The following is an 18694-nucleotide window of genomic DNA, read 5'->3' as shown; positions in this document are numbered from 1 at the left end:
TTCATATCCTTTTCTCCTCTATGAAATGAGCAGTTTATCATACCTAAATGCTTATTCTGAAATAAAAAAATTATACAATTTATTTATTTTAATTTAGTTCTATACCCTTGGTACTCTTAGCAATACCCATTTATTAGCTTGATGAATTTGAGAAAAATTAGTGCCGGCAGGTGACACTATCATGGATGTGAAACCTGTGTGAAAACAAGAATAAAACACTGTAATCTAACCGGGGTTTTGATCAGACGTGAAACTTGATTCGGACATATGAAAATCTAATTAAAATTAAAACTTGTCAGTACGATGGCCGAATTGGGAAGTCCGTAGTGATTCAACCGGAATATAGGCTTGCCCGATCCTTCCGTGAACCTATATTATCTTTTTGTTTTGTTTTGTTTTGTTTTTTTCTATATTTTGTTCGCAACATCAGAATGCAATAAAAAAGAGATTCCATTCAGGATTCGAGTTGAAGAACCGTCCGTCCACCTCTTACTCATTTATCAATTCCTACTCAGTAATCTGCCAGGGACTGAGGCGGTCGATTCCCGCCCTTTATCACGTCAAATGCGTCCACCTTGAGTTGTAGGAAGCCGTTGCCCAAAGTCCTAGAGACTCGAGAGGGAAGAAGATGGACTCGGTGCTGGAGGGACTGTGGGGCTTGGCCGATCTCCACGAGAAGAAAGGGGAGATTGGGAAATCGGTGAAATGCCTGGAAGCTATTTGCCAGAGCAACACCTCGTTGTTGCCCATCGTCGAGATCAAAACCCGTCTAAGGATAGCTGCGCTGCTGCTAAAGTACACCTACAACCTGAGCCACGCCAAATTCCACCTCGAGAGATCCGTAATTTCTTAGACCCATTTTGTTTTTCTTCATTTTTACGATTAATTCTTTCTTTATTCTGTTTATTTTGATTGTTACGTTTGGGAGCTAGTTGCATATCGCTGAACTGGAACTTGACCATGACCCTGGCTCTATCTATTCAAAACTTCGCTGCTTTAACATGGCGGCACTTGGACGTGTGTCACTCTTTATCTTGCTCCACTGGACCTAGAACTTAAATTTCTTAAGGGGTCATTCGGGAAGAGGCAGCTGTGTTATTATTACTAATATATGCTCACCTCTTTGGTATTCATGAAGAAGAAAAAAGAAAAAAACTGAGAACTTTAAGATTTGTTGTTCCGATAATGTTTGGTTTGACAGTAGCTGCGAAATTCATTAAAAGCATTTACTAACTACAATTAGATATTTTGCAGCAATTGCTTTTAAAATCCATGCCTTCATGCTTCGAACTGAAGTGTAGAGCTTATAGCTTGTTGAGCCAGTGCTACCACATTATGGGTGCCATCCCCGTTCAGAAGCAAGTCTTAAACAAAGCTTTAGAGCTTACCACATCTTCTGGAGATGGGTATAACTTCTAGTCTTATTCTACTTAAAACATTTTTATATCATAGCTATTTATTTGTTGGTTTATTTTCAAATATAGGCCTCTTTTATGTTGTCTTGGAAATGTGGCCCTCTAATATGATCTATAATTAGAATCTAGCGGACAAATATGCCCTCGTTATTAGCATGCCTAAAAAAACATTCAAACTACCGTGCTCCTTCCTGGAGGTGGTCATGCTGCCCACCTTCCCATGACAGAAAGGTGGGGAAGAAGGGGTGGGCGCAGATAAATAAACCGTCGGGAGCTTGTATGAGGATGGGGCACCTGTCCTCCCTCCCCTTCTCTGGTGGGTGAAGACAGCACCTTTCTCTCACCAGAGAGAGGAGAGGAGAGAAATCGGAGCCATCCCCCCTACCTCTCAAAGAAAAGGGTCCGCTTCTCCCCTCTTTTTCTCTCTGTAAGAGAAAGTGGGTTTCCCTCTTTCTTTTGAATGAAAAATTTAATGAAATGTTTTAAAATTACTTGTTTACCCTCGATGTCGACAGATTCATTAGCATGTCTGGAAGTTGGTCATATTAGGGAGCGCAGCAGCTAGGCGGCTGTATTTGGAAATACAATATTTAAGAAGACCTTATTTGGAAATTACATTTTTCTCCAAGGACCTTATGATGATTGTTTATCACATAACATAATTATGAAAACTAATATTGTTTACCTTGTCTACTTAGTACCACAACTATTGCCAATTAAAATGGTGATGATGTAGGAAGACTTTTATCGGATCCCTCCCTTACTTTTTGCCCCCGTTGATCCAGTTGAAAACTTAAACATTAAAACATTGTTTTGCACTGATCAAGAAGCATAAAGTGGGATGACTTTCTAATTGGTACCTCGTGCGATCAAAGTTGTGGAATTGGTGCCTCCTGAAGGTGAAAGTGGATCGACATTGAAAAGAGGTTTAGATGCTGAAGTTTATTTGCATCCTAAGTGGCTTAAGTTAAGTTATTAATCATTTTTTTAGTATTTTAGTTTTCTAACGTAGTAGTAACTGCAATGCACCTTTCATTCTCCTAGTAGATAATGTGGAATTAGATTGTAATTACACATTTGGAGTGAAATCTTCTTATAATGTAAGCTACAGGTCCAGTAAATTGTTTTCCTTTTTTGGAATTTCAATTAGTAAATTAAAGTGAAGCTACCTAAGGCCGTTTGGTCTAGTGGTATTCTCTTTACATTAGGTACGTCAGGTGGCGAGTTCGAATTGCGCCACGCCCCTCTAAAAAAAAAATAATTAAAGTGAAGCTGGGAACTAATCATTGAGTCATAAAAGATTTTTTTATAGCTGTTGACATATTTCCTTTAAACAGAGATCAAATTTTGAGCTGCATGAAAGTACTCTTCCTTGTCTGGGCATGCTTCAATTCCGTTTCTTCTTTTCTAAATATAAGTTGGATTCAGAATATGTGTATCTCTTTTCTTGAAGTTTGACAGGGAAATTGTGGGCATGCAACTTCAATTCACAGCTTGCAAACAGTTTAGCAGTTTTGGGGGACTATCGAAGTTCTGTTTCTGCTTTAGAATGTGGATATGCTTGTGCTACTGAGATGTGTTATCCTGAGCTTCAGGTTGGTAAGTTTGCTTCACTGATATAGTGACACTGTTTTTTTTTTTTTTTGAACATTGACGCTGTGTTTTGGTTAATCACTATGCAATGTTACAGTTTTCTAAATACATGTAAAAATATATTATAATTTCTAAATGTTTTGGCATGTTCTTGTTGTTTAGATGTATTTTGCAACGTCAGTATTACATGTTTATCTCATGCAATGGGAGAATGTTAATGTGGTAGAGAAAGCTGTTGAGAGATGTGATCAGATTTGGAATTCCATCCAGCCCGATCAAGTAAGTTCGCTTCTTCATACTAATATTGACTTGTTATTATTCATTTATCAAAATAAATAAATTATTTTCAATCAGAGAAGGCTTGAAACATTAAAAAAATGATTATATGTAATACATGCAACGTCCGGTACCTGATATTTGTTGTATGTGTTCCATCCAGAGACAACACTGCCTTGGTCTGTTCTTCTACAGTGAACTGCTGCAGACGTTTTATAGACTTAAGATATGTGACTACAAGAATGCAGCTCCACATGTGGCCCAGCTGAAAGGCCTCATGGAGAAAGTACGAGAGGCCCAAAACTTGAATGCCGAACTTGATGCCATAAACGAAAGGATCTCTGAATCTAATCCGCACCATAAGGAGAGGTTACAATTGTATGAGAAGCAAAAAGAGATACTAGAGCAGTTGAAGCTGCTTCCTGTGTGGGGCGATAGGTTAGAACTGGCACCTTCCCCTCTAGATGGTGAATGGCTGCCTAAAAATGGTCTTTTTGTGTTGATTGATCTCATAATTGTCATGTTTGACCGTCCAAAGGGGTTATTTAAGGAGAGTGGAAGAAGGATACAGTCTGGACTCCAAGTGATTCTAGGTAAGCTTTACTATTTTCTGTTTAGTGTGAACAAATAGCCTGTCAATCACTGAATTAGCTGAGGTGTAGTGGTACACTTCAAGTAGGAAAGATTAAGGGGGTAAAACTTTTGTTTTTTTAAGACAATGAGAAAGGTGAACTTCCTTGCTCATACATATTAATCTGGACAACTTGGTGTGAGATTTTGTTGGGGTATAACATTAAACCCTTATTCATCTACTTGTCCTCTAGTCATAGTCAAAAAGAAAAGGAAAAAGAAGGCACCATGGATATCAAGTTTTCTCTCATGAGGTAATGGTTATGCTATGGTGTTTTGGTTGGTATTAAGAACCTAAGTTGAGAAAAATCTGAGCAAAATTATGAGTTATTCACATTCATTACTCAAACAAGTGATTGTTAAGGATTCTTTCCTCCTCACCATTTGATCTGTAAAAAGTTTTTTTCTTTGGTTTATGTGCAGAGGAATTGGGGAAGCTCAAAATAACCGATGGTGTGACAGGTAAGCTCTTTTGCTTGGTACTGTGAAATTTCATGATATTACAATAAAAAGACAAGAAACGTGGGAGGAGAGAGAGAAAGCTGGAAAAGAGTAATTCACGTTGATTTGTGGGAAGAAGATTTGTTATGGTTCCCTCTTGTCTACTATTTTTAACATAAAATAATGATAAAAAACACTAATACCCCTCTCCCCATACACCCTTGGAAATAAGTTTCTATAAGAAAATACTTTCCTAAAAGGCTAATTAAATAGAAATTACATCTTCTAACACTCCTCTCAAGTTGGAGTTTACAACTTCAGCCTGTTGCATAGCATATATAAAAAACCATGATAAAAAGATTTCCCACTTGAGTCTTCGATATCTTCATAGAAACAATGAGCTATCAAATTTTCAGCTTGCATTTGGCCAATTCTCAAAATCTACATCTTCCGATCTCCTCCTTGGATATCTTGAGAAAACTTGACTATGGTCACCAACTTTGATAAAAAAATACCTCTTGGAACACTTCATTGTAAGCTCTCCCAAATACCTCATTTCTTTGTACTCCTACTTCTCCCCCTCAGGCTAGGGATCCATGGGACCCAGTTTGCAATAACATATATGAGAGAAAAAATCACTCCTAGCTAGACAACAAATCCATTACTCCTTGCTGATTTCTTAACTCACCACAATCTCTTGCAGTGACAAAAACCAAAGCCAAGGAAGAAGGTCATGCTCATCAACTTTGGTTAGATGTACTTCTAAGCAGCAAAAAAAACATGTACATCCTTGAATTCTATAGAAAAGGCATGTCATAAAGGCTGAAATGAGTAATGGGTGTGTGGGCATTGCTACGAAGTGATAAAAACAAAGCTAATGAGTATGTACTACTAGAGGTTTCACAACCTACCATTGAACAAAAACTCGATTGCTCAGCCATGAGACAAATTCTAACAAGGTGACCAATGTTGCCATCAAGGAGAGAAGGAACTGCGCACATCCTAACGGGACAATAGTAGCTTTAAAAGGACTCCAAAACTAGGAGAAACGAAACACAAAAACACACTGGCAATTTACCAAACAACAAGACAAATTAGGCCAAAGTTAAGCAAAGAAGCCATGAGGAAGAAAATATGAAACTCATATTACAATAAGAAACTTGAAACTTTCCAAAATAAGAAGTTCACGTGGACATGGAGAGTTAAAGAAACTAACATGTATGGAGAGAAAATAGAGGAGAAAAGATGGTAACATGGAGTCAGTCTGACCAAAATTCTTTGATTGGAAGAGAAATTTGCCTAAAAGAATAGGACACTAGGAGAAAAGAAAACTCAATTCACGTTATTGCATGAAGAAGTAATAGGAGAGAAAATAGGAAAGGAGAGATTTTTGGCATTATTGACCTTCTTGAAAAACCTATCTAGGGGTATTTTGGTTATTTCACCTCATAAGTAGGTTTATTTTTTGATGTAATCTTGTTCCTCATGTTGAATTATGTCTATGGTTCAAGTTTCATATACATAGGACATATAGAATGGAAGATATAAGTAGATAGGCATCTTGTTTAAGTAAGGGCATTTTTGTAACTTATTAAGACCCACTTAATTAAATAGAGAAGGGGTCGTGCACGACCCTGAACTAGCTCTAATTTTGAGCTTCTCTTCCTTCTCTCCTCTCTTCTACTCCTCAATCTTCAATTTTGAGATGGTTTCAGAGTAGTAGATCATATCTGGGAGCATCTTGTTTCAATAATCACTCTTTGAAGGAGCAATCTTTTAGAAGAGGGATTTCTCAAGTTTTTCGGTTACTAGTTGGTAAAAACTCAAGCTTTTTCTCTTTTTTCTTATGACCCTAGCATTACTGGTTCTACTTCTCATTGAGTGGTTTCTTATGATTTGACTTCCCTAAGAGGGTTGACTGGTGCTTCCTTGGGATGTGCATCACCTATTCCTGCACCCTTGCTTGCCTCATCCTACTCTAGGCTGATGTCAGCCCTAATTAAGGGTTGTTTGATATTGTTTTCTTGGAAATTGGACTTTATGTACTGATTTGGGTTTTTGAAGTGCGCACATCCTACTTTTGCCCTAACCCTGATTTCGTGAGGTGGGCCCACATTGGTGATATACTAGAAACTACTTGGGGAGTATATTATTGTGTGGATTTGTGATGCTATACATATAATATGGTGGATTCAGGTGAAGTGGGTACACCATCTAGAGATTTTTTGGGGTTAGATGAAAGGATAAAATTGTTTTTTTTTTTTTTTTTTTTTTGAAAAAGATGCATTTATATTAACAAGAGAAAAGTTACAAAGGGAGAGGGAGCAAATCCTTAACAACAAGAGATTGCAGCGTCGCTCCCTATTGGTTAGCACATCTGCTGCCGAATTTGCATACCTGGGATGTGAGATCAAATACAAGAAAATAATGAGGTAATTTCTAAAATCTCCCGAAAGATGTCCCTATGGCTCCACGGGGGAGGGGAAGCACACTCGCACCGGCTAATGACCACCTTCGAGTCCCTTTCGATGTGAAGGGGACCACTACAATTGTCTCTGAAAACACGAAGTCCATTGAGGAGGCCATGGAGCTCAACTGATGTTGAATCGGAAATGCCTAATGGGCCGGCATAAGAGAAACACTGATTGCCGGATGGATCCGAAATAACTCCCCCAAAGCCAGTGATCCCAGGATTACCGAGAGAAGAGCCATCAAAATTCAACTTTAGGTAACCAGCTTCCAGGGGAGTCCACTTCTGCATGACTTGGACCTTGGTCCCTATGTGCATCTTTGCCAAATTGCTCTAGTTTTCACAGATAGAGGTACCCTCAAAGGAGGAAAAAGACTTCTTAGTCAGAAGCCAAGTGGAGATTAGGCCCGACACCCTGTCCGCTACTCTTACCACTGATTCACTTCTAGTATTGAAATGCCTTCGGTTATATTCATTCCAAAGCTCCCACAGAACGAAAGTGGCATAGGCGGAGATCATCACTTTTTCGAGACTAGGAATGGGATAGCCAATGAGCGACTTGCTGAAGGAGATAAGATCAGTTGACATACAAAATTGCAACCCCAACCTGCAGAGAAGGACTATTGTAGCAGTATGTGACTGGTGGTTTCAACCTCTGTGTTGCAAAAAGGACAGAGGGGGTTGATAGATGGGTGACCCCTTCTTCTAAGCACGTCTATCGTGAGAATCGTACTTTGGCAAGCGCTCCACATGAAGAATTTTATCTTTGGCGGTGCACAAAGACGCAATACAAAGTATATCTCATGCTCCTTTTGAGTCGAATCCCAACCATTGATGTATTTGTATGCAGATGAAACTGAGAAGGTGCCGCTTTTGTCAGCCACCAAATGAGCTTGTCAGCATCGGAAGGTCTAATTCTTACAAAATTTAGAGAATCCATCAAGTGGCTTGCTTCCAAAGCCTCTGTGTCAGAGAGACCCCTTCGGCGATGTAGACTCAGACCAACTCCCTCCAAAGCATCAACTACTGATATCTCCCTTTGTGTAGAGTGGAAGAATAGATTCTTAAAAGAGATTCGTAGAGGTTCCTGTCTTGACCACCAATCATCCCAAAATTTAAGGGATCTACAGTCTCCAACAAACAATGTACTGACTGAGGATTGTTTTTGAAGAAGTGAGTATAGTGATTCTCTAGATTGAGGATTCGCTACCCAAAAGATCGGCCTGTTAGGAGCGGAAGACAGGTACTTAACCCCAGAATCGTAAAAGTACACCCACCTTCACGAGTTGACGACCACAGCGACCGGGATTAACACACGCAGCCGCCGGCCGGGATTAATCACACGTAACTTTCGGGATGCCCGGGATTAATACACACAAACGCCTTGCGCGGGAGTCGAACTCGGGACGTAGCGCCAACTTTGATACCAAATGTTAAACACCTAGCCAATACTACCCAAAAGACCGACCTATTAGGAGAGGAAGGCATAGGTACTTAACCCCATGACCATAACAATAGGCCTCTCTGATTATCACCTGACATCCACCATGGGGAATTCCAACCAAGCTTGACAAGAACCATTTCCTTCCAAAGGTTGGAGGAAATTGTGTTGAACTTCCATATCCATTTTAGGAGCAGAACTTGGTTCATTTCCTTTGATTTCCGAATCCCCAGCCTTCCAATCTTTTTGGCAGACAAACTTCATCCCATCTGATCAGGTGATATTTAAATGCATCGCTCGATCCCCTCCTGAGAAACCTTCTTTTTAGGTTATCCATGATTTTACATAGAGAAGAAGGGCAAGGCATAAAGGAGAAAACATAATTCGGGATGTCCGCAATACAAGACTTAAGGAGGATGAGCCTTCTAGCTTTGTTGAGTAGATGCCCCTTCTAGGTTGCTAATCGGGACTCAATCTTTTCAACCACCAGATTCCATTGACTTTGGGATATGCGGCCATTGAATAGGAGCAGGCCAAAATAAGTTGCTAGGAGGCTAGATGTTGTACAACCAAATATATTTGCCATCTCTGCAAGAAGTTCAGGGCCAACATTGAATCCCATGAGAGATTTTTTCCTCCAATTAACTTTCTGCCCAGAGGCTAATTCAAAAAGGCCCAATACTGCTTTGATCCTTCTGGATCCTTCTATATTTTCGATTCCAAATATAATGGTATCATTTGCATACTGAAGTATGGGGATATTAAAAGCCCGTTGGGGACTAGTGGGGGGAAGCCATCCAAGGTTAACAACCGAATAAAACATAGAGGAGAGGAATTCTACTACCATGTTGAATAAGAGCGGAGAGAGCGGGTTACCCTGTCTGATCCCCCTGGTACCTTTGAAATACCCACAGTCCAAACCATTGAGGATGAGAGAGTAGGAGGCCAAGCCCACACAGCTTCTGATCCAAAATCGCCATTTTTCACCGAAACCCATTTTTTCCATTATCTCATCAAGTAGGATCCAATTAACTTTGTCGAAAGTTTTTTCCAGATCAAGCTTTAGGTGATTCTCGGGTCTTGGTTACGGTGGAAGTGATCAATAAGCTCATGTGCTGCCATTGTGGTATCTAAGATTTCTCTCCCCTTAAGGAAAGCGCCTTGCCCTCTGTGGATGACAATAGGGAGCAAAACCTTTAAACGGTGAGCCAAAAGTCTGTCAATTATTTTGTAGGCACTCGTAACAAGATTGATTGGGCAAAAATCTTCTGGTTTCTCAACATTTGCTTTCTTCAAAACCAAAGTGATAAAAGATGTGCCAATGCTGTGGAAGGTGATGCCATTTCTGAAAAAGCTATGGATCATTGCTATGATATCCTCCTTGAGACGGGGCCAAAATCTTTTTAAAAAATCTCCATTGAAACCATCAGGGTCAGGGGCCCTATCACTTTCCATGCCCAAGACGGCCCGCTCAATTTCTCCAGTAGAGAAGGGAGATTCTATCAGTGAGGCAGCTGGTGGAGAGAGACGAGAGAAGCTAATGTGTTGAAGCTTTGGCCTATTTGGACACTCCTCCGAATATAAATTAGTGAAAACTTAATCAATTCATTAGTGATCGAGGTCTGACATGACGATACCTCATTATTAATACATAATGAGGTAATTCAGTTGGATCTCCTCTTTGCCGATGCAACGGCGTGAAAAAATTTAGTGTTTGCATTGCCCTCCTTTAGCCATTTAAATCTGGCTTTGTGCTTCCAACATATCTTCACTTGATGCAGGATGGTATTGAGATTAGAATTTAGAGAAACTCGAGAAGAGAACTCAGCAAGGTACCTTTGTTCCTCCATCAGGTCCAGGGCAGCAATCTGAGAGAGGAGGGAAGCCTTCTCGGCACCCAAAGAGGTATGACGAGTTGCGGCCCACTCCTTTATTTTTCCTTTTATGAATCACTGCTTTAGAGGGAAGGCCCACTCCCTTCTTCCAAAGATTGAACCCTTCGTCCACCATCCATCAATAAGAGCTTCAAATTTTTTCTCCACCAACCATGAATTTTCGAAATGGAAAGGAGAGAGCCCCCATTTTTCAAAATAGGCGGTCAACATGATAGGCTAGTGATAAGACCCAACCTTATGGAGAACTCTTTCAGTAACATTCCCGAAAAGTTGCAACCAGTCATGACAAGCCAGGAAATGGTCCAATTTTGAGAGGATAGGTTGTTGCTGGCTGTTAGACCAAGTATAGTTCTTTTCGGAAAGAGATATCTCATCCAGCCCACATCCGCCAATGAAGTCCGAGAAGCCTCGCATTGAGGCAAAAATGCGGGTTGTCGGAGGTTTCTTCTCATTACAGTATCGGATAGCATTGAAATCACCCGCAAATAGCCAGGGGAGATTCCATGTCTAGTGAAGCTCATTGAGCTCTTCCCAAAAGAGTCTTCGCTCCATATATCTGGTCGGACCATATACACCACCCCCACACCATATTCTGTCGGAGGAGAGATCCCAGAGCTGGATACCCAGAGAGAAACGATCCTCAATGACATTGAGAGAGTCAAAATTCGCTGAGTCCCAGGCTACAAAGATTCCTTCGAAGTGGTCAATGGCGTTTACCACCACCCACTTGATTGAAGGGCACGACCTGAGCTCCTTGGCTATGGCATCGGTCATCTCTTGACATTTCGTCTCTTGGAAGATAAATATGGAGGGCTTGAATTGAGAGAGGAAGCTAGATATCATGTCGCGCTTCGGATAACACCAATTCTTCTAACATTCCAAGATAACAAAATCATTTGTTACCTCGTCTCTAGACTCTCGACCTGGTACTATATCCAGGCAACTGACCTCTATAGACAACACCCATAAGGCGCTCCAAATTCATCATCTGATGCCATGTCTCATCATCATATCTATGACATTCCACTTGGAGTTCCTCCACTAGACAAGTTGATCTGTCATTTGGGGGAGGGGGAGGTTGAGTACTGCTATCTCTCTCAAGGAGATTGGTTGAATTGGATTCACCCTGAGGATTATCATTTTCCTGACTCCTTCTTTGATATGTAGCTAGGATAGGGGGGGGGGGGGGGACTGGGTGTAGAGTAGGGGAGGTTTCTGAGTCTGGATGATCTGGATGCCGGGGCTCCATGTGAGTGTAAGGGGGTGAGTCAAGGGCCGACGGCCTTTTAGTTCTCAAAATGGGGGGAATCTTGCTCAACAGGAGTAAGATAGAAGCTGGAATCAACGAGAGCAACTCCTGGTAGTTGGTCATTCCATTCCTCGAAAGATACAAAGTTTGAGGGGAAGAATGCTTTGTCAACTAGAGGATTCCCGATATTCTCGGTGCTCGAGGTGTCAAACCACGAGAGTTGGCTGTTGATAGCACGGTTGGGCTTTGGGATGAAGCGTGGGTGGGGAACTTGTCTCGAGGTTCAGACTGACAATCTGCTTTTTTCTATTTGTCTTCCCAAGGTAATCAGTGTGCTTGTGACCAGCGGGTATCTCCCAAGATCTCGAGCTCTGCGGAAGGGTTTCTTGGGGAGAGGGGGGAAAGGTGGAAGTACCACTGTTCGTGAAAGGACTTTTTGGAAAAGAGGGTTGGATAGAAGGTTTGAATTTGGACTGGGGATTTTTTGGAAATTTGAAAAAAAGGAAGCGGACATGGGGGAATGTGCATTTTCGGGGTTCAAGAAAGCGGGGTGGGTAGGCATTTCTGACAAGGGGCTGGACGAGAAACCTAATGAAGTTTGAAAACTTGGAGCTGAAGTGCGAGAAGATTCAGCGTTGGAGATCGGGAAAGGAGGGATGGGGTCTGACATGTAACCAACTTTCCCTTTTTGGGACTCGGGATTTAAATTTGAATTAGTTGATGGAGTGGCCTCATTAACTGAGACCACAACAGAAGGGGCAGATCTCGGGGAACTCGCCAGGTGATTCAAATTTGAAAATTGAAAATTTTGGGCCTCGTTAACCAAGACCACAGCAGAAGGGACAGATTTCGGGGAACTTGCCAGGCTATTCAAATTTGAAATTTGAAAATTTGGGGCTGAAGATCGAGGTGCTTCCGCATTGGAGATTGGGAAAAAAGGGATGGATGGGGAATCTGACACGTTTCCAACGTTTTCTTTTTGGGAATCGGGGTTTAAATTTGAGACATCTAATGGGAGAACTTCGTAAGCCAGGACCACATAAGAGGAAACAGATCTCGAAAAGCTCTCCAAGAAATTCAAATATGTATTTGAGTTTGAGCCAGAACTCGGAAGCGATGTGGACTCACCTGAGCAAGAGGTTTCCTGTTGAGTGTCTTCTGAGTTGACTCGGCGGGGAGATAATGTCGTGAACTCAGGAGGGGTGCATCCCCTTCGTGTCCCGCGACACTTCGGTGGCCTCAGGATACAGATTTCCCGGAAAGACGCCTCGATGTGTACAAACTCATCGCCGAAGATTAATTTAAAAAAGAAAGACTCGATCCAAAGGAAGTTTGGGGCGACGAAAACCGTCGCGACATCTAGTTTTGTTCTCTCCGACATGGTTTCCGTTATCAGCTTTCCTAAGGAGCTGAAGATACACTTTAGTATCACTTCCGTCCATAGTTTGATCGGGAGGCCTCAGACCGAGACCCATTGTTCGAGAGGTTGACACAACGGGGTCTCCTCCCACTTCGACACAGACATCCCTTCTTCTTGCTCCCATTTTCTAGTATCTAGGGCAGCATCTACCTCCTCCCTCGATTTGAGGAAAACCAGCCATTTCTGAGATTCTATCGAAGCTATTTTGGGCTAGTACTCAAGTTGGAAAGAGTCTCAGATCCATGGTGCGAGACTTGTGCTATTCCATCAATCAGATTTTTTTGTCGCCACAATTAGGCCTGCATCGAGCATCTTCTTTCCCGTTACGAAAATGTCGGAGGGTAAGTGTATACTAGGGTTTTGAGCAGCGGGGTGGGGGAAAGGTTTTTTTTTTTATTTGGTGTCTTAGGGGTTAAACTTTCCTGGCCAGTAGTTGGAAGGGGAGGGAAGGGACAGAGGTCGTTTCTGGGGGGGATCTGGGATTTTAAGGTTCTCGCCGGTAGAACCTCTACAAACTTCTGTCCGATGGTTAAGATAGTGTTCCGCAACACTTTCCAACAAGGAGAAGAACCGAAAATTTCTGGTAAGTAGACGCGCTCCATGATGATCGTCCCCCTTCTCTTGATGATCTTGAGTTCTCTAATGCCCTTCTTTTGAAACACAGAAAGGGAGAAAGAAATCTCCCCGATTCGGATTTCACGAAGTCTTGGCGCTCTCCCCGTGTCCCCTTTTTCGAAACATCGAGCAAAGTCTGAAATCGCAGCCAAAGGGATCGAGATGAAAGATCTTCTTCGCCCATTTCTTATAGTTATACAGATTACCTTTTCACTTCACCCTTGTTTTAGTTCCAACAAAATCTCAGAGTTGCCGCAGACCCACGATGAGTCCCAGGCTTTACGTTTTTCTTTCCTCTCCGTAGTTCTTCCTCTTGCCGTGCTCCAAGGTCCATTGTCCTCCGTCACCATTGATTTGCCGAGGACGTCTTACCCCATATGAGTCACCACGACTGGAATCTCCTCATCGTCAGCAATTCTAGGTTGGGAAAGTCAATGTGTGTCACCCTCCTGCCCCTCGAAGCTGAGGAGAGTAGAGGGGCGACCCCAACCTCAGGCATCAATGCTTGAGTAAGAGTGGTTCTGAGATGAGCGCACTCCTCCCTACGTCATCTCATCGCGCTCCCAGGTGTTAAAATTTAACTTTTGAATGCTAAGTGGCTCACCATACCAACTCCATAGAACATTGGATCGGGATAAAATTGTTATTACTTTTGAGAAATTGACAGGGTCAAATTATCTTAATTGGGCCAAATCAGTTAGGATGTATTTAAAGGCCACGAAGAAGACAAAGTTCATTTGAGACGATCCCCCAATTCCAACTAATGATGATTGGGAAGCAAAGGACTACACAATTATGACTTGGATTGTCAACAATATTGATTCTACACTGATATGAGACTACGAAGGCTATGTGGGTATCTTTAGAGTCTCTGTTTGCTTAGGAGAGCAATCTTGCACGAGTGTATGAATTATACACAGACTTCTCTGGATTGAAAAGAGGAAGCAAGGTAATTATAGAGTACTATAGTGCATTTTTTTGGCAATTGGCTAGAGATCAATGTGTATCATCCATTCACTACGGATGAACATGAATTAAGAAAGCAGCTAAATTAGCTGTTGATAGCAAAATTTCTTCATGGTTTGGATGCTGAGTTTGATGGAATAAGGCCCAGGTACTAGCCTTTGATGAAATTCCTACATTATCCACCACGTTTAACAGGATTATGAGGGCTGAGAAAACAATTGTACCCAAGGCAGGTAAAGATGTTAGGATGATGGAGGCTACGACTCTTAATACCTCAGATATTGTATCAGGTTCATTAGACTCCTCTAGAGGTCGCACAGGTACTGGCAGAGGTAGAGGCTGTAGTGATGGTAAATCTGAGAGGAAGTGTGTCCATTGTGGATGTACCAACTATTACTCAGATAGATGTTGGTTAAATTTAGGTAACTCGGATGGGCTAACTCTACTATCACATGATGGTAGTGAGAATGTATCTGATGTTGTAACATTTGTTACACTGAGAGCCCTAGATAAAATGCAACAGTTAATTCAGCAACAAAAACAGATTGCACAATGTATGGCTCAAGTTTTAGTTGCTTCCTCTTCTGCATTGTGGCTCATGCTTCTTTTCCTACAACCATCGGGACCCATTCAGGTAAATCATCTCTGTTTTCGAACTTGAAGGAGTCCTTGAATATAAAGCATGTCAATCTTTTCGATGGGTCTATTTCATCAGTTCAGGGAGTGGGTACTGTCACTCCAATGTCTTTCATGTCACCTTAGTTAGCCCTACTTGTCTTGAAGTTTCCTTTGAATATATTGTCTGTTAGTCATTTAGCACAGTCTATGAATTGTTCCCTAACATTCTATCCCACTCAATTCGTGCCTCGCGGGTATTCCAAACTATTTTCTCTCATTCTTGCCATGCTCTGCCTCCATCAGTCGGCGCATTGACATGATCAAGAGACACTTCCTGTGGTGTGGCATCGGAATTGAGTTCTGTTACCATCTTGTCAGTTGGGATGATGTTTGTATGCCTAAGTCCTTGGGCAGTCTTGGGATCAGACGCACCAAGAAATGGGTCAGGCCTTGCTCCTCAAATGGTTTTGGAAACTCAACTCCCCTCCGGGAGCCTCCTGGAAGCCTATGGTGGCCTCCAAGCTTCAACATTTTGGTGATAGATAGATCACTGATGGCAGCAGACGTCTCCTCTCACCTATCTGGAAGGCCATGTTTCATCTGTTTGCCACATTCCATGGTGCTATTTGGTTTTTTGTTGGGGATGACTCTAGCTTTCACTTTTGCACGGATTGGTCATCGGGCGATGGTCCTCTTGCCTCTTCCCACCCAACTCTCTTTTAGATCACCTCTTGTCGTGACTTCTCGGTCTTTGATGCGTGGGGGAATGGCTCCTGGGATCTCCGTCTGAGACGTGGCCTTACTGATGTGGAGGCCATATTTGCATGTGATATGATTGATGGTCTTGGCATTGTTAAGGTTCGTCCTCTGGTGACAGATCAATTGATCTGGCTTTGTGATGACAGCGGATGCTTCTCGGTCTCTTCGGCATATCATCATCTTATGGGTTGGACTCAGCCTCTCGCCCCTCACCCGGCTGCCTTTGCTTGGCAGCTCTTGGCTCCTCCAAAGGTGAAAATTTCCCTCTGGAGTGTCTGTTGCAATAGGATTCTTACTGCTGACAATCTTATAAGGCGTGAAAACACTACTCTTGACCCTCTCTACCCCCTCTGCGAGGTGGATGCCGAGACCATTAGCCACCTTCTTCTCCATTGTGCTTTTGCCTGGCAGGTCTGGACTTCTATGATTGACAGCATGAGCCTCAGTTTTTGCATCCCCCCTGATCTAAGCACCACGTGCAGTTTCTCATCTGGGACTCATCTCCCCAGCCTCGGTAAACTTCTGTTAGCTGCTTGCGTTGCTTAAATCCCCTTGTGCCTTTGGACGGAGAGGAATTCTAGACGGTTTAATCGAGCATCATGCTCTGTTGTTGAGGTGATCGGCACTGCTACAGGCCTTATATCTACCTGGATTCGCTCTCGGAAAGAATTTGGCTGTCTATCATATGCCCCCTTCCTGCACCAACTGAAAGATTATTGCTCAGATGTCCACTCCCTTTGTGCCCCGTGGAGTCGATATTTGGGAGCCTCCCCCCACCGGTTATTATAAGTTCAACTTTGACGATAGCACTTTTGGGAATTTGTGATTGGCTGGCTTTGGAGGGGGGGGGGGGGGGGGGGGGGCAGTTTTTGATCCTGAAGGAACAACTATTATGTCATACCCTGGTCCTCTCAGCGTTGCGGACTTGACCACAACTGAGTTCTCTGGCCTCCTCCACGGGCTTCGCATCTTCCAAGATCACTTCAGAGGTCCACTTATCATGGAGGTGACTCCAAAGTCGTCATTGGCTGGTGCTCCACCGCCTCTTTCCCCTTGTGGCGTTGTCGGCAGTTTTTTCTTGATATTATGGACATTGTTTCTACTACCTTTTGTACTTGGTCCCATGTTCTTAGATCGGCCAATGCGGCTGCTGATTCGTGTGCTAAATTGGGTTCTTCTCTGTAATCTCTTGTTGTTAGGGGAGGCCTCCCTTGATGTATTCTTTTGCTTTTCTTCGTAATAAAATCATCACCGTTTAAAAAAAAAGGATCTCGTGACAAGGTAGACGATTGGTTTTGTTTGTGAGAGAAGCAGATTGAATTATTTGGAGAGCCACCCACCAAATAATATTTTTCATGCACTACACTATAGACTCACCTTTCCAGTGGCATCTGAGATTAGGTCATCCATCCCCAACAAAACTGATTCAAGTTTTTCTAAAATTTCCTTCCAATGTTTCTTTTTAGTGCGAGTCGTGTCAACTGGGCAAGCATCGCAAGAGTTCGTTTTCAATCTCACATCATAAGACCGGTCAACTATTTGAGATTGTACATTTACACGTCTAGGATCCTTGTCCTGTAACTAGTTAGTTTGGTCATAGGTATTTTATGTCGTTTATTACTGATTTTAGTAGGTGCACTTGGATTTATCTCCTTAGGGAGAAGTTTGAGGCTTTTGATGTATTCCATTTTTTTATAATGAAATAAATAATCAGTTTGTTGGCTCAATTCATCATTTGTGTATTAACAATAGTCTTGAATTCATGAATAAAAAATTTCATATTTTTTAATCAAAGCCAAAGGATCATTCATTAAACTTCTTGTGTATTAACTCCTCAACAAAATGGAGTTGCTGAGCATAAAAATCGTCATTTGCTTGAAGTTGCTCGTACTATGATGATTCATATGAATGTCCCAAAGTTGTATTGGTGATGTTGTTCTCACTGCATGTTTTTTTATCAATAGAATTCTTTCTTCTATTCTTAAAGGTAAGATCCCTATTTAGGTCTTGTGTAATGGAATAGGATCCAATGGGATATCAGGCGAGGTAGGAGGATGTGTGTAATCCTTGTTTTCTACAACAGAAGATGAAGCAACACCTGATATGATGCGACCACTATGTAACTGCATGTACTAGTGGATCTTAGCAAGTAAAGCCCAAACAAACTCAATGCACATTAAAGTTCGCTTGATTGGTGACTAATCAAGATTCAAATCAACAAAATTGCAAATTACTAATGCTGAAACTGCCACCCATGCCCTCTTACTCTGCCCTTTTGCCCATACTGTTTGGACTAACCTCCTAAATAAAATCGGTCTACAATACTGCTCCTCACAAAATCTGCCATCCACTATTCTTTCAAGTACCAGTGTTAGACTACCAAAGCTTGGGAAGCTGCTAATCTTATGCTGCGTTGGTCATATCCTTTGGGCCTTATGGAAGGAAAGAAATAGCCGAAAATTCAATTTTAAATCTATCCCTATTTTTTTTTATTTTTTTTTGAAATGTGGTGTATAAACTATTCAAAGATAGAGTAAAGTACAAACAAACCTAGCTAGGCGGGCCTTCCTCCACAATAAGGTGTTGGAGCGAAATGCCCATCTTAGCCTGAATATTTGCCAAATGATTGGCATAACGAGGAATGTGCTTCCACTTACAATTTAAAGAAGAAATTAAGTTACAAATCTCTGAAAACATATCCCAATGAAGCCATGGTGGTTTGATAGACTTTGCACACCAGTCAATGAACGTCTTTGAGTCCCCTTCGAAGCAAAGGGGTTAAATCAACCCCCATTCTATTGAAATATTGATAGATAATAGTGTTGGCCATGTAACAACTTGGCTCTTGACTCGAAAGGAGTTTACTAGCATTAGCGGCTCCAATCTTAGAGGGAACTGGCAGTAGA

The 18694-nt window shown here is 42.0% G+C and overlaps 1 protein-coding gene across 1 annotated transcript in view; it reads left to right on the top strand.

The window, feature by feature from the left end:
• Nucleotides 1–335: 335 nt before the first annotated feature.
• The window catches only part of LOC137945886 (sister chromatid cohesion protein SCC4), a 39131-nt gene continuing 20772 nt past the window's right edge, over nucleotides 336–18694 (top strand). The window contains exons 1-6 of the mRNA XM_068791960.1: nucleotides 336–841; nucleotides 1255–1406; nucleotides 2869–3010; nucleotides 3171–3287; nucleotides 3448–3877; nucleotides 4338–4376. Coding sequence (XP_068648061.1) covers nucleotides 629–841; nucleotides 1255–1406; nucleotides 2869–3010; nucleotides 3171–3287; nucleotides 3448–3877; nucleotides 4338–4376 — 1093 coding nt within the window. The 5' untranslated portion in view covers nucleotides 336–628. The remainder of the gene's footprint in view (nucleotides 842–1254; nucleotides 1407–2868; nucleotides 3011–3170; nucleotides 3288–3447; nucleotides 3878–4337; nucleotides 4377–18694) is intronic.

Source organism: Aristolochia californica, unplaced genomic scaffold (assembly GCF_029961685.1).
Source record: "Aristolochia californica isolate CCGP_79_NKW_82.1479 unplaced genomic scaffold, dmAriCali1.0.hap1 SCAF_12, whole genome shotgun sequence".
Lineage (NCBI taxonomy): Eukaryota > Viridiplantae > Streptophyta > Magnoliopsida > Piperales > Aristolochiaceae > Aristolochia > Aristolochia californica.
This window is presented reverse-complemented; position numbering and strand designations above follow the sequence as displayed.